Source organism: Lycium ferocissimum, chromosome 7 (assembly GCF_029784015.1).
Source record: "Lycium ferocissimum isolate CSIRO_LF1 chromosome 7, AGI_CSIRO_Lferr_CH_V1, whole genome shotgun sequence".
Classification (NCBI taxonomy): Eukaryota; Viridiplantae; Streptophyta; class Magnoliopsida; order Solanales; family Solanaceae; genus Lycium; species Lycium ferocissimum.
This window is the reverse complement of record NC_081348.1, coordinates 17,600,037-17,621,670: the sequence shown is the minus strand read 5'-3', so window position 1 is coordinate 17,621,670 and position 21,634 is coordinate 17,600,037. Positions and strand designations below refer to the sequence as shown.

General features: G+C 36.5%; 1 protein-coding gene across 4 annotated transcripts; it reads left to right on the top strand.

The window, feature by feature from the left end:
• The first annotated feature begins 392 nt into the window (after positions 1-392).
• LOC132063571 (uncharacterized) lies at positions 393-18,490 on the top strand. 4 transcript variants are annotated; one of them, XR_009416401.1, is made up of 20 exons: positions 393-628; positions 1,133-1,242; positions 5,901-6,059; positions 6,425-6,490; positions 6,602-6,691; positions 6,834-7,133; positions 7,234-7,331; positions 8,336-8,371; positions 8,613-8,733; positions 8,863-9,099; positions 11,064-11,159; positions 11,276-11,341; positions 11,514-11,552; positions 11,672-11,806; positions 14,946-15,307; positions 15,514-15,607; positions 16,371-16,559; positions 16,811-16,927; positions 17,491-17,587; positions 17,912-18,490. XR_009416401.1 is itself a non-coding variant. In XM_059456172.1 (19 exons), exons 2-18 carry the CDS (start codon positions 1,144-1,146, stop codon positions 16,907-16,909), a joined length of 2,286 nt encoding a protein of 761 aa, XP_059312155.1. In that variant the 5' UTR covers positions 394-624; positions 1,133-1,143; the 3' UTR covers positions 16,910-16,927; positions 17,912-18,490. The 4 variants fall into 4 exon arrangements, 2 of the variants coding, with proteins under 2 accessions (XP_059312155.1, XP_059312154.1); XR_009416402.1 differs by having other exon boundaries at positions 17,375-17,587; XM_059456172.1 differs by lacking the exon at positions 17,491-17,587 and having other exon boundaries at positions 394-624.
• The last annotated feature ends 3,144 nt before the right edge of the window (positions 18,491-21,634 follow it).

The window sequence follows — 21,634 nt, the reverse complement described above, 5'->3', positions numbered from 1 at the left end:
ACTATTCAAGATACACATAAACGGATAAATTTAGGTATTTCAACATGAAAAAGTAGTACTCCCTCCATTTCAAATTTATGTAAACGTTTTAAAAGTACGAGAGTGAAACTTTATAATTCTGACCTTAAATATGACAATCTCATCAATTGAAGTGAATCAACGCTGTATTTGGCTCTCTGTTTTTTAAATAAGCTTCCATACTTATAGCTAAACTAATTTTCAACGAGAATCACGAGCCCGACACTCGATATGGTGCCCCCTCTAAAGTTGAAAGAATAATGTTATAACTCTAATGGTCTAAAAATAATCAGTGGTCAAATGACCCAAAAGTAAAAAAAATAAAAATAAAAACAAGAGTTGTGTTGGCTATAGAAAATAAAAAAGAAAAGAAAAGGAAGGTGGAAAGGAAGATCAGTTCATCTCAAAGCATTGAAAGCACTAAACAAACACCCTTCTCTCCAACTCAACAGAGACCACAACACAAGGCAATACTTATAATCTTCTAATAATCTCAACAGTGAAGAGAAAAAGAGTACCACAAAATTGAAATCCAAGAAACCAATTGTAGCCAAAAACGGGAAAAGAAGGGTTTTTTTTTTCTCTCTTTGTGCAGATTTTAATGAAGTAGGTTGGTTTTCTATCTCTGTAATCTGCAAGTATTTTTTTTTTTTTAACCAAATCCTAATAGTGCCCACAACGTTATTCTTGATTTTGGGTATCTGAATTTAGATTAAATCTATGTTTTTTACGTCTTTGACTAGTCTATAAGTGGAAAATTCGTAGTTATTTGATCTGATTCTGTTCTATTTCTAATTGAGTAAACAATTCTTATCCTGATTGATCGTCATATTTCTTGAATTGGGTTTTCTTGTAATGAGTTCATGGTGAACTAATTTGGGTGTTAATGGAAACTGATAAAAAACATTTTTTTCGTGGAGTTGAGGGAATTTGGAGAAAAATTGATTGAGATTAAATGCTAAGGCTGGAATCTGCTTAGAATAGAGTTGTTGTGAGTTGTGGGTTAGTTCTTGATGATAATTTTGGATATTTGTACTGTCTTAATTAAAGGTTTCCTTTTTGGGGTTTGAGAGAGATTGGAGAATATTGATATGTCCGCATTTTTATTGGTTAGGGATTTCTGCGATGCACCGTGTAGCAAGTGCAGGCAATACATCCAATTCGGTTCGGCCTAGGAAGGAGAAGAGGTTGACTTATGTTTTGAATGATGCAGATGACACTAAGGTGACTCATTGTTGGAAAGCTGTCCTCTTTTGTGTATAAACTAGGGTTCCCTTACTTTTGTTCTTCTCTTTATATATATGTGCATTTTGTTTTATTTATCTGTTCTCAATAGCCGGAAAGGTAAACCAAGCCGAGTGGAAATTTTTTTTTTTAAATTTTTTTTTACAGCATCATGTGATATCCTTACGTTTAGTTGCTTTTCTCTTTGAAGTCTGAGTGTTGTTTCCAATAGACTTTTCTGAACATATCTCTAAATTATTTCCTCAACTTTGTTGTTATTTTTTCTCTGTGGATATGATGAGCTGTGACAGTAGCAAAGAGAATAATCTCGTTGAGATATCATGTGCCAAACTACTGTCCTCAAAAGAGCTTAATGTTGATTTCACAGTAAGCATGGAAAGAAAATACAACACTAACAGTCCTTTAGAAAAGAAGAGAAGAGAATAAGAGTAATGATGCAGTGCATAAGATTAATTTATTTCAATAGGAAGAAGTGGAAACTTGTGAAGCCAGGTCACTTTTAGCTTAAGTTAAACAAGTCCTAGTACATAGTGTTATGAGACTTTGTTAGTGGTCTTGAAGTTTATGCTGCTCTTTACAAGTATTTTGAATTACGCTTGCTTTCTCAAGTTTAAATTTGACTTATATGGAATGGCTTATCTGAGAAAATGGCTGCGACAGATGCTATATGTGAGAATAGGTACCTGAATCCCCTAATCATCTCGGACTGCACTATGACAAAACATGACAGATGTAGTGTTTATTTCTCAACCTGTTTGGAGTGCATTGGGTGATGCCACAGACACTAACAGATGTAGCGTCTGCCATATAAGTCAAGTTTAAACTTGAGAACGCAAGCCTAACTTAGAAGATGTTTTTACGGGCTTACGCCCCAACACGCCTCAACAAAAAAAACTTGCCCCAAACGCCCAGACGTAAGCCCCGAATTGCTGGGCGTATGCCTTTTGAGACTTTCGCCTCGAACCATCGCCCCGGGGCATTTTTGATATGCCCCGAGGCTCGCCCCGAAAACGCCTTTTAAAATACTGATAATCGCTCTCTTAATAAGTGTGTCTCCGTTTTTTATATTTTAACACTCTTAGTAAAATTTCTGGCTTCATCACTGTTCACGATGTGGGTCATTCATCCGAAAAAGCCTATTTCCTAGCAGTATGTAGTAGCATGAGACTTTAAGGTCTATGAGATTGTCATGTCAATCAGTTTTGACAAATACACCCTCTGTTTCAATTTATGTGAACCCATTTGACTGGACACGACATTTAAGAAAGAGTGAATACTTTTAAAACTTGTGGTTCAAAATAAGTCTTGAATATTTGTGTGGTTATAAATCACTTAATAAAGTGAATTTGTTTCCAAATTAGGAAAAAGGTAATTCATTTTGGCACGGATTAAAAAAGAAATAGGTTCACATAAATTGAAACAGATGGAGTATAAAGTAGCATGCTTGCTATTCTGTACAGAATTTATCGTCTTCTACCAAGTTCTAAGCTTACTGGTTATTCTATAAAAAGATGAAATGCATGTCTCAGCTTTGATTGCTTGGTATGGACGAGAATTCTATGGTAAAAAGTTGTGAAACAACATACTTTTTGCCACTAAACGTGAGAGCTAATTGAAGGCTAGAAACATAACGTCGATGAAGATAGGGGTGGGCGTTCGGTTTTTCGGTTCGGTTTTATCAAACTTTGGTTTGGCTATTTCGGGTTCGGTTTTTTGAAGGTGGACACCGAACACCGAACCAAACTAGTTTAGTTCGGTTCTTTCGGTTTCGGTTTTTTAAAGTTCGGTTCGGTTCGGTTTCGGTTTTTTCAATTCGGTTTTTTTGATATGATATTAGAAGCGATTCCCTTGACACTAATTCATATTCTTAAAAGCAATAAAACATAAAACTGATAAATTGAAATCAAAATCAAACAAACAGATATACAAGAATAGAAAACTATAACCATGATATAGGATTACTAGGTGTTATATACATACCGTAAGAATAATTAAGAAAACACATAAAGGACATACATTAATCCTAAAGACACATCCTAGTGCAACATATTTGATTTTCTCAACTGAAGTAGAAAATTAGGGATACAAATGCAAAAGAGGGCTTGTTACAATTGGGTTTTTTTGGCTTTAAACTTAATGGGCCTGGACTATTTTAATTTTTTTGGGTAATGTATTAAATTTCGGTGTGTGTTCGTTTTTTCGGTTCTTCTGTGTTCGTTTTTTCGGTTCGGTTTTATCAAACTTCAGTTCGGCTATTTCGGTTTTGGTTTTTTGAAGGTGGACACTAAACACCGAACCAAACTAGTTCGGTTCGGTTCGGTTTGTTGAAGTTTCGGTTCGGTTCGGTTCGATTTTTTGGTTTTCGGTATTTATGCCCAGCCCTAGATGAAGACCCTAAAAGTTAGGTGTTCAAACCCTTAACCGAAGTTGCTCAGACTCAGGTGCGAGTATTTGAGTCTGCCATATAAGTCAAGTTTAAACTTGAGAACGCAAGCCTAAATTAGAAGACTTGTAAAGAGCAACGTAAACATCAAGACCACTAACAAGGTCTCAATACACTATGTATTAGGACTTCTTTTAAAATTTAACTTAAGCTAAAAGTGACCTGGCTTTACAAGTTTTGGGACTGACTGAAAGTCTGAAAAGGAAAGAGTGTCATATAAATTGGGAGAGAGGGAGTATAACTTAGTAATAGTAATTTTTATTTTTTGGAAAATTGGTTATGAAAAAGTAATCATAGTAATTTTAATCAAGGTTTCTAAAATACATTGTCCCGTGATATGAGGAAGCCTATGTATAGTGTATAACATTTTAAGTTAGGTAGCAAATTGCAAGTTCATTCCCATTTACCGTTCAAATAAATGTAGCACAAGCTGATCTTTGTTCGTACAACTCCAGCATAATTCCTGTGACTTGAGTCATTAATTTTTTCCTTTTTATTTCCCAAATCTTTGTAAGGTTATTATTATAATGTATATCTCCTCATTCCATCTTCTCTCTCTATTTTTTATTGTTTGTTATAAAATGCTATTGACGGGTGAAGGATTCTTCTCACCTCCGGTTTGGCAACCAAAAAAGAAATGAACTTCTTGATGTAAATTTATCTTTATTTAATTTAAGTTATATTCCAAGGTGGTTATCTTGAAGATCTTTCGCCTTCTTTTAATATTTCTCACTAATATAATGAAGGATGGGATGGTTTTAGTGTAAATATCTCAGTCAAGGTAGGAGATGGGGAAGAGTGAACTTTTGGAGTCATAGGTGGTGTGGGGACAACTTATTGACAGATGAATTTCAGAGTCTGTTTAGAACAGTGTTATCAAAAGCGAAAAGCGCAAAAAAGCTCTAAGGTTAGCTGGGGCTTTAAGCGCAAAGTGCAAATAAAGCGTGGGCTTTAATGAAAAAAGGCGCAATGGTGCAAAAATAAAAATATATACATGTTTAGCCCAAGACTAATTATAGTAAGCGTGAATAACAAATATATGGACAAACAAATTGTAAAAACATAATGATAAAGTGAAATAACGATTATCTAGGGTCGTCTCTTCAAGAGAGGCTCATTGGCAAGGAAAAGTATGTCTTAGAGCCCTGATGATGACATTGAAGCGCACATAAAGCGAGGCGCAGCGCTCAACGTGTTTTAAACCTCGCTTTGGTTTAGAATATCATGCCAAGGAGACTTGACAGTTCAGCAAATTAGGGGGACACAAGGTGGAGAGAATTTTGGGACTTGAGATTTTGAAGGGGTTTTCATGATTGGGAAGTGATTGAGTTTCAAAGATTGTTGGCCCTATTACACAGACAAGTCAATTCGGTTGATAACCCTGATGCTTTGTGGTGCGGTTTGGGGAATTAAGGGAGCTTTCTCTGTTAAGTCCTATTATGAGAAACTTGGGTTAGGGAGGAGGGTTTGTTTCCGTGTAATGCAGTATGGATATATAAGGTGCCGAGGAAGGTGTGCTTTTTCTCTTGGCTAGCTGTTAGAGGCGTGATATTGACGGCGGAAAATCTTAGAAAGTGGAAGATTGTCTGCATCAGCTGGTGTTACATATACAAGGAGGCGAGGACGTGGATCATCTTCTTCTACATTGTGATTTTACCATGAGATTATGGTGGGATATGTTTAGGTGGTTTAGAATTTCTTGGGCAATGCCAAAACTTATGAAAGATTTGATGTTCAGTTGGAGGAGTGGGAGGAGGAGGAGAAGATTTAGGGCATTGAACGTGGTTCCTCTAGCGATGATGTGGGTTTTCTGGAGATAGCGAAATAGGAGAGCTTTTGAGGGGGTAGAGTCGAGTTTTACTCAGTTGAGGAGTAGCCTTCGGTCACTTATTTACTTTTGGTGCACCCATAAAATTCCTTGCTGTATAGAAGAATGGGTGGAGTTTGAAAAAAATGTCTTTTTGTAGATTCTTTACCTTTTGGTATACCCCTTGTATGCGGCCAATTCTCTGGCCTTGTTTATGAATGAAATATATTTACTTGATAAAAAAAATAGTATATATTAGCAAAGTGCATCAATGTTTCACGTATACCTTTTATTTTTTGCAGTTAAACAAATTCTGTTCAGTTACTCTATCTTTCATCTCTGCTAAATAATTTCTAACCTTGGTTCATTACATATTTCTCTTTACAGCATTGTGCAGGTGTAAATTCTTTGTCCGTATTGAAGTCATCAGCAACTGATGGATGTGACTACCTATTTACTGGGAGTAGAGATGGCACGTTAAAGAGGTGGGCATTGGCTAAAGATGGTGCCACCTGCTCTGCTACATTTGAGTCACATGTTGATTGGGTACTGTTCCTGTCCGCCTTGCTAATTGTATTTCCCTGGGATCCTGCTGATGCTTAATTTCATCAACTTTTTAATATATTTACTCAAGAAAGAATATTTGTATTCGCCAGATTCATTCTTCTTCAGGTAAGGATCACCAAGTATTTTAGTTCCTAGTATCTGCAGTTGCTCCATTTTGGCATGGAATTCTCGGGTTTAGATGAGCAAATCTTCCAACTTGGTGTACATACCAGGATGTGTTGTTGCCTTGTCCTTTAAATGCTTAAATTAATTCCAACCTGATGCAACTATACCCTTTATATATCACGTTTATTATGAATATATCACTAGTTTTGAGTTGTTTTTGTGGCTCAATAATTCTGCAGGTAAATGATGCAGTTCTTACAGGTAGTAACACATTAGTGTCATGCTCCTCAGATACCACTGTCAAGGTTTTACTTCTCTTCTGAATCTCTTATTGTATAAAGTGCGACTTTGACAGGTTCTATTTAAAAGTAATTCGGAAATTTCTTTCGTTCTGAAAAACTTGTGTGAATCATTAGGTGTGGAATGGCTTATCTGATGGATCTTGTATTAAGACACTCCGGCAGCATTCCGATTATGTCACCAGCCTTGCTTCAGCAGAAAAAAATGTACAGCTTTTCTGCAAATCTTTTAGTATTTTAAAATAATTTGATGAATCAAAGTTATGGCCGAAGCTGAGGTTGTATTTTTCGGGTTTAATGTGAGTTTAATTGGCAGTAATTTCTGATTTTGTTGTTACCATGATAATAGAGCAATGTTGTTGCATCCGCTGGTCTTGGTGGTGAGGTTTTCATATGGGATCTTGAAGCTGCACTTACTCCGACATCTAGGTCGGGTGATGCTACTGAAGAAGACTGTTCAAATGGTGTCAATGGTTCAGGAAGTTCATTGCCCATGACAATCCGTCCTATCGGTTCGAGCAATAATATTTCCTTGCAGACCCAGTCTCAAGCATATATTCCTGTGACTGCAAAAGGGCATAAGGAGTCAGTATATGCGTTGGCAATGAATGAGAGTGGATCCCTTCTTGTTTCTGGTGGTACTGAGAAGGTATATTTCTGTTTGTTAGATTAGTTTTTAATATTTTGGAATGCGCAGTTAGTCTACCAGCAAAGAAGCTCTGTATGACAATGTTCTGATTTTCTTCTAGGTTGTGCGCGTATGGGACGCAAGAACTGGTTCCAAGACCATGAAGCTAAAAGGTCATACAGATAATATTAGGGCTCTGCTGCTCGATTCCACTGGCAGGTATGTTGAATAAACAATGATGCTATGAAGGTGTTTTGACTGGGTTATTAGCTCAGGTTGCATCTTCTTGGCTCATCTAAAATACCGTTGCTTCCAGCTGATCTGAATTTAATACACTTTGGTTAAGCATCACTGAAGATAGATTATAATAAACTTTTATTAAGGCGGGGGGCGTTTTACATATCACGGGTGGGGCGTAAGCCCCACAAAGTTTTATTATCTAATATGTTAAAATAAAAATAACATTTTAGTATAGATGGTACATGGAAACTTTTGTACTTTCAAAGAGAAAAAATGTGCAAAAGCTGATTTTATTGTCTAGGTATAATAATAAATGTACATAATAAATGTACATAATAATCACAAATCCTTAATCATAAAACAAGATACTGTATAAGTTATAATCAAATACTTGAAAGAAATTTTTTCTAAGGCATACAGGATGGACAATCTAATGCGAATGCACGTACAAGGGTGATTTTAGGCCATACTTGCGAATACACTGGCGTAAATCATAAGGGGCAAACACCTGCGCAAGTCCCGGTGTTGCTCTTGAAAACATTTAATGTTTTTCTAGTCAAGATATTGTATTTTATCCCATCACTTCAATGGCAAGCCCACGCCTACTGATTATAATTGATAGTTTAACCTAGTACCAGTTGCTGGCAGGCGTGGGCCCATCATCCCCGAGTTTCGAAGGCTGTGGTTGGTTCTAAGGGTTGGCCCCAGACGGATTTCTCGGTCACTAAAAAAATAAAAACTAAAAGTAGAGATTTCCTCCAACATAAAAAGGAGCAAATTTTGTTTCTTTCCCCAACATAGAGTTACATTATTGGTCGATGGTCTATGTAACTGTAGAGAAATACATTTGTATCCATAGCTAGATGTTTTGTTTTTGGCTTGAGTTCCTATACTGGTTGGGGCGGTCTTTAATGCCTTCAGTGTATGGTTAGTGCGACCTATTGAATTCTTTTGAATAATGGTCTAATCCTCCATTTTTGTAGGTTCTGCATATCTGGATCTTCTGATTCCATGATTAGGTAAGTATTGATAATTCTATTACTCTGTTTCCCTAGACAATGGCTTCCTTGGCGTGTTAGGTTGGTTTAGGGTTGAATCCTTAGATATTCAAGTTCATGTTAGTGAAGTAAACACTTGGTTCAACCATTTACATTGTTTTGTGAAAAGAGATTATACATATTTTCCAAATCGCATCTTGTGTTCACGCTAGTTTTGTCTTTTTATCTGACTAGAAACTTCTCTTTACCTCAAACATTTCAGACTATGGGATCTAGGTCAGCAGCGATGCGTGCATTCTTATGCTGTGCATACGGATTCTGTATGGTCACTTGCTAGCACTCCTACATTTAGTCATGTTTATAGTGGTGGGAGAGACCTCTCTGTAAGTGAGCTTAGTACAACTTATCCAATATGGTTCCCTCTCTCTCTCTCTCTCTCTCATCCTCCCTCCCTAGATTTCATTTCTTTCATATCCATTGTTTCCTTGCTAAATTTTGGTTTGCACTTGCAGTTGTACTTGACAGATTTGGCAACAAGGGAGAGTGTATTGCTCTGCACAAAGGAACACCCCATCTTGCAGTTAGCATTGCATGATGACAGCATTTGGGTGGCCACAACTGATTCATCTGTACATAGGTGGCCCGTGGAAGTGCGTAATCCCCAGAAAGTTTTTCAAAGAGGGGGCTCATTCTTGGCTGGAAATTTGTCCTTTTCCAGGGCAAGGGTTTCTCTAGAAGGATCTACACCTGTGAGTTTCAACCCCTTTATATCCTTTGCTGATGTTATCGCTAAGATTCTTGGAACATATTTCCAGTTGATCTATGGGGTTCCAAATTAGCTGCTATTTGTTGATCTATGGGGTTCCAAATTAGCTGCTATTTGTGGACTCCTCTTGAGATAGGATGCATTAAAAAATACGCTGCTTATGAGAACTGGAAACTGTTTTCTGTTTAACGAGTGAGCACATGAAGGATATGTCTGGATTTTGAGTTTTATCAGTTGTTCTTGTTTCATGCAGAGTTTAGTATGTTTCCAGAAGAAATATTTACTCTTTTATGTTCTTTTTACTCTATGTTCTCTGGGTCTTAACTTAACCAATAGAGAATGAAGAAAGTCTTATCAAATTCAAAGATGGAAGCTCTGTTCTGGAATTATTGAAGAGGAGGCGATTAGGACTGATTATTTTCTGTGAGCTCTTCATGGACCATCGATTTTCTTTGTCAACATCATTTTATCCCTTATGTGGCCAAATGATTGTTCGTGATCCTTGTTTGTTTTCAATTGATTCTTGTGTGGACATCAGTTTGAAAAGGACCAATCTAATGTAATTATAGTCAAGGGAGGACACGGTGAATGCAGATATCTAAATTGGACTGAAGTTTCTCCCAGATATTTGAGGATTAATATGAAAATACTACCTGAAGGCCTTATCTAAACCAGCAATTTTGCAATTGGCAAGGATCCCCAGTGAGACGCTCAATCCCGAGAAATCACTATAAATGAATAAAAGAAAAGATCAGAAGAAAAATATAGGGGATGAAATGTGGACTTCAGTAATTAATTTGTACTGTTTCCAAGAAAATCTGTTCCATCACTAATAATAATAGACGCCTTTGTTAATTTAAATATTTATTTCCGTTTAATTGGAAACAATATCTTACTTTAATTTTTAAGATGAACAATTGCAACACAACTGAATAAGGAGATGACTAAACTAGTGAGATGTTAGTATGCTAGATATTCAACACTTCATTCATAGCATTTTGATAGTGAGGTAGTTGATGTTTTAAATCCCTATGATTATGCAATTAGGAATTGGAATTACTTTCGTTTCCTTTTTAGGATTACTTGTAAACACTGTTTAATCTCCAACATGCTTGATGGAATATTCAAGCTGTTCATCCATAATTCTCTTCTCTCTCTTTCTTTTTTACACGGTAAGTATTATTGAAGTCAAAAATTAGCACTAAGAAAGTGCTGTGGTTACATCCAAAAAGGGAGGGAAACAAACAAACAAACAAAAAAATACTGAAACCCCAGAATAACTAAGCTACACAAAATAGGTCGGTGAACTGCAATAGGGATTCCACATCATCTATCTACTCCACTTTACACAAAAAATAAATCAAAAGTATACATTCAGATTTGATCTTCAATACAGAGCTGTTGTTTCCACTGAAACACTTCTATTCCTTTCCTTCCAAATGCACCACCAAATGCATGCAGGTATGGAGTTCCAAGCCTTCTTCAGTTTCTTAGATAAGCCCTTTTTGTGCCAGCATAGTAACAGATCAGCAGGTGAATTACGCATGGCCCATTTGAGGTTCAGAACATTGGAGAACATAGCAAAATCTGAGAAGTGAAAGGACAATGCAAAAAAAAAAAAAAAAAATTCATTTGATCCAGATTATCCTCCATGTAGAAAGTATTTGCTGACTAGTTGTATGCCTCTCTTTTGCAAGTTGTCTTGGGTTAGACAAGCTTCTCTGATAAGTAGCCATGTAAAACACAATACTTCCGCTGGTGCCTTAAGAGTTCCAACCTTCTTTCATGACCTATAAGTTTCTTGGTTGGCTTCTTTTACTAACATGCAGTAACATGACTTCACTGAATAGGAACCATCTATCTGCCCCTTCCAAATTAAATACTCTTCTCTTTCTTTCGTCCCATATATTTAAATCTTGAAAAGCGCACAATTGGCCAATAATGTAGGTGCCTGTTTATAAAGAACCATCTCTCAGCATTCGTGGAACTCCAGGAATAGTGCAGCATGAGATTTTGAACAACAGAAGACATGTCCTGACTAAAGTAAGTTTGTTTTGCTTTTATACCTGTGTAGCTTATGACTTATTGTTCTTAATGAGGTTAAACTGTCTTATAAAGAATATGATTCAGTAACCTGATAATGGATTATGTCTTTAAAGGATACTGCTGGTACAGTGAAGTTGTGGGAGATCACTAGAGGCACTGTGATTCACAACTATGGAGAGGTTAGAATGTAATGTTTCTAATAGCGTGCTAAGTTACAATGACATGTTTTGAGCAAACGCTTTTAAGAATATTCTCTGAATTATGAGAATTGTCACCTTCTGCCTCTCAACATTTTTTCTTACTGTGTCCTCTTAACTTCTTTTTACCGTTTGTGTTTTTTTCCAAATGTAGGTTTCATTTGAGAAGAAGAAAGAAGAACTTTTTGAGATGGTAAATATCTTTGTAGAATTTTTTTTTTTTTTTTTTTTTTTTTTTTTTTGGTAAATATCTTTGTAGAATTATCCAACTTTCACATGTAATTTTTCTTCTGATATTATTTGCCTCTTTAGTTGAGCATCCCTGCATGGTTCACTGTGGACACTAGGCTTGGAAGCTTGGCTGTACATCTGGATACGCCACAATGCTTTTCTGCTGAGATGTACTCTGCTGACCTCAGCATTCCAGGGAAGCCTGAAGATGACAAGGTACTTACTGATAGCGTTATTTTATTTTCAAGTTTCCGTTTGGTTTGTAAATCACTTTAATTTTTTTCCATTATTCCCATCTGGTTGTTGAATTATATGGTCTCTTGGCTTCTGTTTTACTTAGGTTATTCATCAAGATTGAATGCCAAAAAAGATAGTTTTACAGGAACTAGCATGTTAGCTTCTGTTTTTCTTAATGCTGAACAAAAGTTTAATAAGTATAGACATGGCATCTCACCCCTTTTGCCAACTAGTCAGCATCAAAGTTTGCGTGAAAAATATCTTATTAGATAGAGTAATCTAACTTTGTTAGAGATAGGTGATTTTGACTAATTCATTTTTCTTTATTTTGGTGTTTTACATTTGTTATGTAATTCATTTGTCAAGCCTGAAATTTTCAGGTTTGGATTATATTTCAGATCTTAATTAGCTTCCATTTGAATGTGTATGCAATTATTTGCCTTACGAAAGTAAGAGGACTTCTTTAAGAACAACAGTTGGATGTTGACATGCTTTTTATTTTGTAGTCTATTTTTTATTTTTGTTTCCTCTGTGGTTTTAGAAATTTTCGATAAGTTATACCTGTATTGACCTAGCATATACACCTAGTAGATATACCCATTAGCTTCAATTGGATGTCAATACTAGCTTACAGGTCGTGGAATGTTTTACTAAAAATGTTCTTGTCTGGGCTAAGGACTATTTAGCAGATGAAGACGAAGATATTACTAGCTTTTTGGGAAGTTTATGCATGTATACAACTTAGATCTCAGCAGCCTGTTTCTTCTAGAGGGGATAGTGATAAATCACTTTGCTGATCTTGTTTTTTTTTGTTGCCCACCTATTCAGAGAATTGGCACCCGTCTTTGTATCTTAATTTACAAGTTTCGGTGTCCCTAAGAAATCTTACTCGGTGGCTAAGTTTGCAAATTGCTGTGATTCCTAACCACTCAACAAATCATCCCCTCCCACTCTCCCTCCCCATATAAAAAGAAACAGTGAAAATGGGCTTCCCTGTCTGAATACCAATCTATCCATTCAGTAAAATGGAATGATAGTATAACTGATCACATTTGGTATAAGGTGCAAGTAGCAGAGGTTCAAACCATGCCACAGACAAAAGGCTGGTGTTCAAGTGGAGAGTGGGCTAATTATCCACCGAGCTTCTAACTGTGCGTCACTGGCTCAGGGAGTTTCTCGGTTATAAAAAAGGGTGCAAGTATGATGTGATTCTTCGAGTTAACGAAGAACCAATCGACCAGGATCTTGTTCTTGAAGCGATTTGATGGGCAGATTTCAAGAAACGGACGTATCTCAGGTTATATATCTCGGAATTAGGTGATTCTAAAACGAGGTGAAAGATGACGATCTGAACTCTGAGAATAACTATTTATTCGTTTAAAACAAGTAAATACCAAGGGTGAAACGATGGGAAGAAATTCAGAATTCTGGCTGTGGAAAAATGAATTTGTAATCAAGAAAAGTGTCCTTGAAAGGTCAAGAACCTATAAAGTTCCTAAGTCACCTCTTGAAATCAATAAATGTGATAAAGAAACACCACACGTAACTGAACAAGATAAAGACTATCACCACCTTGCTTGGAACCAAAAACAAGGATAAAGAAGACCAAATAGAGAAAATAACTCTATTGCAAACTTAGGGTTATGCTAAAAACGTGGATTCTCTATTACATAGCGTGAGAGTTCTTTATAAAGGCCTTGGTCTCTTCTTTAATGAGTACAAATCCCTATTCTACTCTGGAAAGGAAATAGCTAAAAACAAGGAAAGTAAAATCTCTATTCTACAACGAAAAGAATAAAGAAAATTAGAATCCTACTAGAACTAGGATAAGATCCTACTAATGATAGGAAATTACTATAATATAAATCAAGAAACAAGAAACCTATTTAGAAAAAGATTCAAGAAACAAGAATTCCCATTTTTGGAAGAAATTAATCATCAATCTTGTGATTCTTGGGCTTTCTTTCTCTTGTAATTCAATCATGTGCTTCTTGGTTTTATTGGATTTCTTGGATTTCTTGGTCTTCTTGATCTTTCATCAAAGTAGCATATATAAATGATAAACTAAGAGAAGGTTGCGCAACATGGTTTAGTCAAGTTACTGATAGACGACATTAAAAAGGGCCGAGGTAGACCTAAAAACACATGGAAGAAAGTTGTCTCAGAAGATCTTATCTTGGAATGTATGTGGACTTAATGAAGGAAAAAAACAATTGAAGCAAAGTATTTATATAGGTGAAACAACTAGTTGCAACTTGCGATTAAGATTTAGTTATTGCTGGTACACTTCCACTAGTTCCGGTGTTTGTTGGGAGTCCTTTTTTTTTTTTTTTTTTTAAACACAAGGGAACCCGGAGCCGCTGCCCTACGGGTGCGCACAGGGTGAACCCCGCTCCTGTGCAATAGCCCGCAAACTACACAGTAGAGATAACCCGCACTAGGCAAGCGTCGTGCGACGAGCTCGACCCAGAAGGCAAATCCCCTGCTGTCGTAGGCAGGTGGTTTCGAACCTGAGACCTCCATTATGGAACTCCCTTGCTCAACCAACTGAGCCTCGTTCGTTAACGGAAACTAGGAGTCCTTTTAGTTTGGTAAGAAAGTTACATGTGACTGCAGGGACAAATGTGAGAATTAGGGAATCTATAGTTTCAGAGAAATCCTAATCTGTAAACTTTACCTTGTCAAAAAAAGAGAACTCCTAATCTGTCTTAAGACAAATCATTTAGTATTTGAAGGAAATGGGCCTAAATCGAGCAGAACGGGTATAGAGGATTGGTAAAGCCAACCTAAATAGTTTTTGGATCAAGGCATTGTACTTATTGTTGTTTTAAGAAGGTACATGGATGGTTATGCAGAAATGTATCACAGACCTGACTTTTTCAATTGTGATGTTTTAACTAGTTCTGGGAGTTGAATTATAGTATATGGTGTGCTTTGTAGTAATACTAACAGTAGATTGAAGACACCCAATACCTTGATATGGTTATTATTACTATTAATTAATTAATCAATTAGATTTTTTTTATAAACTTCCTGATTTATCATTCACATGATAAAACTTTTGGATATTTCTGCTAGAGATGAACTAAATTTTGTGATTGGCTTTTTTAATGCTTAGGTTAATTTGGCACGAGAAACTCTTAAAGGGCTGTTGGCTCATTGGTTAACCAAAAGAAAGCAGAGATTTGGATCTCAAGCTTTAGCCAATGGGGAAGCCCCAGCTGGAAAGGATGTACCTACAAGGAATTTGACTGCGTCAAAAATTGAAGCGGACAGTAATGCTGACAATGATGCTGCAGTATATCCTCCCTTTGAATTTTCAGCAGCATCCCCTCCGTCAATTATTACCGAGGGTTCTCAAAGTGGCCCATGGAGGAAAAAGATTACCGACTTAGATGGAACGGAAGATGAAAAGGACATGCCATGGTGGGTAATGGATTGTGTGATGAACAATCGGTTGCCTCCCAGGGAAAATACCAAGTAATATTCCATTATAACTGTATTCTACTTTCTTCACAGTGCTTGACTTGCATGTTGAAATTATAGAGCACTTGTTTAGAAGGCACTTACATTTCTGTTAACTCTCTGAGTAGCAGCAATGCTTGGAAAACACGTGATCTTCCTTCTTTATGTGCAAAATCACTTTTCCCTGACCATTGTCTCCGCTCTTCTTAATGGGATTGCAGATGTAGCTTCTACTTGCATCCATGTGAGGGTTCTACTGTCCAGATCCTTACCCAAGGAAAACTGAGTGCGCCTCGCATATTAAGAATTCACAAAGTAAGCATCTTTACCTTGAATCTTGTGGCGGAATCAATAGTGGCTACTAATGTCTCTTGCTGTGTTATGCATACTACCAAGACACTTAGACAATTTTCTTTTCCTGACCCCTTATTTCTTGTGTCCCATGCATTTACGTAGTAAAGAAACTCAAAGATATACTGGAGGAATATGCCAATGAACTAACTGAAGCATCTATATAGGTTGGTAACAACTATGTTCTTGAGAGAAAGATGGCGAGGAATATCTGCCTTGAATCATTGTCAATAATAATGGAAGTCATACAACCGCACAACCACTTTTTTGGATGATTATACAACTTATTGATCCAATGAAACAATACTGTTGCACTGGTTATCTGCGAATCTGGAATATGGTTGTTAATGCAATTGTTATAGGTGTGGTCCAAACCTTGGTGGGATGAAAATCTAAGAAATAGTCTAAATACTTTAGACCATTCATGGTAGACCACACGATCACTTACTTGTTACTTGTGATGGAGCTTCAGGCGGTGGATAAATCATCTCCTTGTAAAAAGCCCTAAAACGTTCATCAAGAAATTGTTTCTGTTGGAGATGGCCTGTTAGATATGACTTTATATCCCTCAACCACAGCCTATAATGTTTGGGGGCTAATTGCAGTGATCAGTCTACATGCTTTAATCTTAAATCTTAATACAAACAAAAATTACATAATCATTGTGGTGCCTATGGACATACATATTGCCAATGGTTTTCGATAAATTGCACTATTTGTTTTTCAGGTCATCAACTATGTTATAGAAAAGATGGTTCTTGAGAAGCCACTGGATAGCATAAGCTCAGATGGAACTGCTGGAATTCCTGGTGGACAGGTGACACACCCAGCTATTGGAGGAGACGGCTTATTTCGGACTGGGCTGAAGCCTTGGCAAAAGCTTAAGCCATCCATTGAGATCTTGTGCAGTAACCAGGCAAGTTCAGATATCTTCTTTGTATTGTGTGGGATACTTAGCTGGTTAAGCATTAGTTTCAAGCACTGTTTGTTTTTCCATTTCATTTTCTTGTGCTGTATGGAAGTACGGATGTCAAATTTTTTGCATTAGTGGACTGCACGAAATCTGTGTATGTTGAAGGATGTGGCTAGATAATTGGTCAATATGTAATATGTAGGGTCTGCTCACTCTGGTTCCTGGTTAATGAACTCCTTTTGTACTTTTACCAGGTTTTATCCCCTGATATGAGCTTAGCGACTGTCCGTGCATATATATGGAAGAAACCTGAAGACCTTGTCCTCAACTACCGGGTGTTGACTAGTAGGTGATAGGATTATATTTATCAGGTACATTCATTATTCTTTTCTATACTTATTTTGTGTTCTGCATTTGGCTTTCTACATTGTCCACCCTCATTCCCCTACTCTTTTTTACAGTTCAATTTTTCTATTTTTTCTTCGGGGTGGAGATTTTCCTACGGGTTGGTTGTGATTTGGAGGATTTTTTTTTTTTTTTTATTTGAAAAAGAAAAAGAAAAAGAACAAGGATCAAATACTCATGCTATGTGGTGACCAATCTCAGTTTCTAGCTTTATTTGGTTTGGTATCATTTGAGAGTTTTAATTGTTTTTGCTGGTTACCTGTCCAAACATCTGATAATTTCACCTCCACCTCTGAGTTTGTGACAAAACAAACCAAAAAGCTTTGTCAGGAGCACTGTTCTATATATCTCAGAGATGCAATCGTCTTTCCTATGTACACTTTAATTGCCCTCCAGTTTGCTAACTCACACAGTCACACTTGTCTGCTTTTGCTTTGATGGCTTGCTGCATTGACTAAAATATTGAGAATTTGCGTTTCTCGCAAATGGACATTGCTATATCCTTCCTGCTGCCCTTCAAATTCAAAAGAATCAAAACCCCTGCCCTGGACTTTCAAAGGATCTGCTGACTAACTCCTTCTCTCCTTCCATCTTCTGATTATTGGCTATTTGATTACTTTTATCAGGTATCTTTGCCTCAACTTACATTACATTGTTTTCTTGCCGAAACCTAAAACCTAGTAAACCGGAAAAGTTTTTGGGTCTTGGTTGTTCCCCGTTTCGCATATTGGTGTTGGTTGTAAAATTAGGAAAGTTGGATTCATGTGCAGTCATTAGCTAAGCAAATTGCTGTATGTAATGTTGTTTTGAGGTGTAGTCGCCCTGATATTCTTTTATCTTTGATGATGTATGAGTAAAAGTTTTCGGAAGATAAATAGAAAAACCAATTACCGCATGGTCATATTTGTTTGCATATTGAGGAAAGCATGCTTGCCTTTTGTTTCTTGTAGGTCCAGAGTAGCTTGAGGTGATTGAGCTGAGCGCTGTTCATCAAAAATAATTGAAAGGTTTAGCATTCAACTGGCTGCTTGCTGCTGTCATGAGTAATTGCTTCCTTGTAGATCTGGGATCCAAGTGGTTCGATTAATTAGGAAAATTTACACGTCTTTGCTGTTTGCACATCAGAAGGTGGTAATTATTGAGTTTTGGTTTTTGGTGCTTTTAGAAGAAATAGAAAGCTTGCATTTGCTGAAGGAAGGAGTTCTGGTTTTGAGGGGACATGAGACTGAATTCTTCAAGAAAAAGAGCTCGTGATGTTGTCGGGAGCCTGTAGATTTATATATGACTCAATATGCAAAGGCCGGGGTTTGGATGTTCCGATAAGTCTTCCAAGAACCGCACTGTTGGGACTTGGGCAGGTGAATAATATCTCCAGAAGAAAAATTACCTTTTCTGGTCAAACTAATTTATATGCTTACTTCCTCTCTCATTTCCTTTACTCTGTAAATCTTCTTTGTTACTAGTATTCTCAATTTTAGTGGAGAAGATTTGGTGATAGGCCATTTATAAAGCCGATCACATTGTTCTTATATAGTTCTTACTGACTTTGCTATGGTATCGCCCCGAATGGCGAAGTTTTGCGCCTCTGTATTTGGAACTATTTTTTTAATCATTCGAGTTTTGAATGAAATATTCTGTGGATAATGATGAAAATGGCGTGTTTGTATCAGGATGCATTCAACACTAACTTGATGATGTGTTAGCCTTGAATTTTTACATATATAGACAAAAGAAGTCTCAAGTCCTTTAGAGGGCTTTGAGCTAAGATGGAGGTCGGAAACCAAAGTTAATTTACTAAACCATTCATCTGTGTTTAAAAGTTAAGAGGATCTCCTTTTACAACTTGCAAATTTGACACTGAAGTTACAGATTGAATTTAGCATCTAGGCATTTTTTTCGTTGATGATTTTATAAATCAAACTAGACTACTATTGTGTAAGAGCACAAGATTAACAATTAACGTTTGCAAGTAAATGCACCATTGTTAACATTTACTCCATTAGATTTCTTATATAGTTGCAACATGAGTTGATAATGACGCATTGGAAAAAGAGAGTTGATAATGACGCGATCTTTTCTTATGATTTTACTATTATCTTAGTATTCAGACTTTCAAAAAATTATTTGGATTAATATCCTTTTATGAAACACAAGTTTAAGAAAACACACGAGGTATTTTGACAGCCTTACATACTATCTCAATTACTACAAGTCTACACTATTTAGACTCTTACCAATTTCTTGCTAATTGCATCCATGTTGGATAAGTTATTGAAGAGCTTCCTTTAATGTGTGTTGAGCATAGCTATCTACAAAATGTCTTAAAGTTCAATAAGGTTACAAAATTTCTTGAAGTTGAATTATGGCTTGTGAAATATCTGACGCGGATCTCCTTTTCGTTGCTGAGTCTTTAATAACTACAACATGCCAGAGATGGCCGATGTAAGATTTGAAATATAATTAAAACATCAAGAAAAAAAATATGATTAAAATATAATTATCTAAGACAGGGGAATTGAGTATTTCATTTTTAGTTTAAAAAATAAAAGATGGAATTGTACGAATATTTAAATTTATGCACCGCGAAAAAATTGTTTGTTATGAGAGGTGAAAATTAAAGACTAGCACAAAATTGGGACAGAACTGCCAATGAACCTTATTAAATGCTAAATAGGCTAGGCCTACTCTTCAGGTTGCGAATTGCCCTTCTTTTGGGGTGGTCTTTAAATTTTGCACCTCATATTTGAAATCTTTAAATTTTGCCCTTCGGCTAAACCCATGGGTTTCAGGTTCGAACCCCCACTTAGTCAAAAAATTTAAAAAAATTCGCAAGATTTAGCTTTAAATTCTATGGTTCCCCAAGATACACTTGTTAAGGAATTATCAAAATTATGTAGGACCTAGCATACTTATGCCTTATGGGCAGATTGGCATAAGTATGCGGGTCGTATAACTTTAGTAATTATTTCACAAGTTTATCTTAGTCCGAGATATGATGGGCAAACTTTTAGTTAAGTCTTAACTTAAAGTCTTTTCCTAGTTATGCCTTATGGGGCGTACTTTTAGTTACGCATAACTAAAAGTATGCCCCATATCCTCAACGCATAACTTATGCCCATAATGCATAACTTTCCTTAAGACATAGATTTTATCTTTATAAGGCAAATTTTTAAATATGCCTTAAGGAAAAGTTCCGCCTTATAAGATACTTTTAGTTTATGGGGCATACTTTTAGTTGTGCCTTAACTAAAAGTCCTGCCCCCATAAGGCATAACTAGAAAAGATTAGCGCCCTAAAGAAAGTTCGCGCATTAAAAGTTTGCCCATAAGTATCTCGACTCGCATAAACTTGTTAAGATTTACCAAAGTTATGCCGGACCCTAAGATACTTATGCCAAGTCCGCCCATAAGGTACGAGTATGCCGGATCCGATAACTTTGGTAATTCCTTAACAATGTTGTATGACGGTTCGGCATACACGCGACCCAAACCTTGCTTTGTAATTTTTTTTTTTTAATTTATGTCGAGCGGGGTTCGAACCCAAAACCTCATGATTTCTCGCGTGAACGCTCGTGTTGCAACGCGAAGGGCAAAATTAAAGACCAGCAGAGGGCATAATTTAAAGACTATAAATATGAGGGGCAAAATTTAAAGACCACCCCAAAAGAAGGGCAATCCGCGAAAAAAAAATGCTTCGGGTTGAGCTACATGGTCCTTACTCGTGAAAGCCCAATCCCATCCCAAAAACCCGAGCCCATATTATTTTGGGTCATTTGGTACGCGGATTAAGTTATCCCAGTATTATAGTCCTGGGATTATAATCCCAGGACTAATTTATCCCACCTGGGAGGTGGCACAAAATAATACCAACCTTGATGGGATAAGATGGGTTATCCTAGACTAACTTTGGGATAAACTTTATACCTTGTTTGGTTGAAGCTATAAATTTATCCTTCAACCAAACAAGGTACAAAATTTATTCCAAAGTTAATCCCAGGATATCTCACCTTATCCCGCCTACCAAATGACCCCATAATACAGTATAAGAAGAAACGGGAAGCAACAAATAGCTGTTAGGGGTCGTTTGGTGCATGGTATAAGCTGGGATATCTCAGTACTAATTTTTTGTACCATGTTTGGTAGAAGGTGTAAATTTATCCAAGATAAATTTATACCTTCTACCAAATAGAGTATAAAATGAAGTACAATCCTAAGGATGGGATATCCCACCTTATCCCACTAACCTTGAGATTATTTTATCCCATCTCCTAGATGGGATAAATTAGTCCCGGGTCTATAAGCTCGAGATTATAATCCCAAGATAATTAATCCGTGAGGGTTTAGGGTTTATCAAAAATGCGACCACTAGATGAGCAAGAAACCCACAAGTATTGGAAAAACTACACAAATTCGTATCTTAAAAACATTAGTAGAAAAACGACGGCCCTAACAACACTCTAGTTCGTTACTGTTTTCGTCTCCAAAGAAACAAAATCCACTACGTCTCGTAAAACGAGACAAAACACTTTATGTGAGGCGTAGGACTCTTTTAGGATGGAGTCAAATACTTGATACAAAGATTATCTTTCTATCTTTGCAATTTGTGCTGCCTATTTGGAATTGAAAAATAACATCTTTATCTTTTATTTAAAATTTAAATTCAATTTTATTACA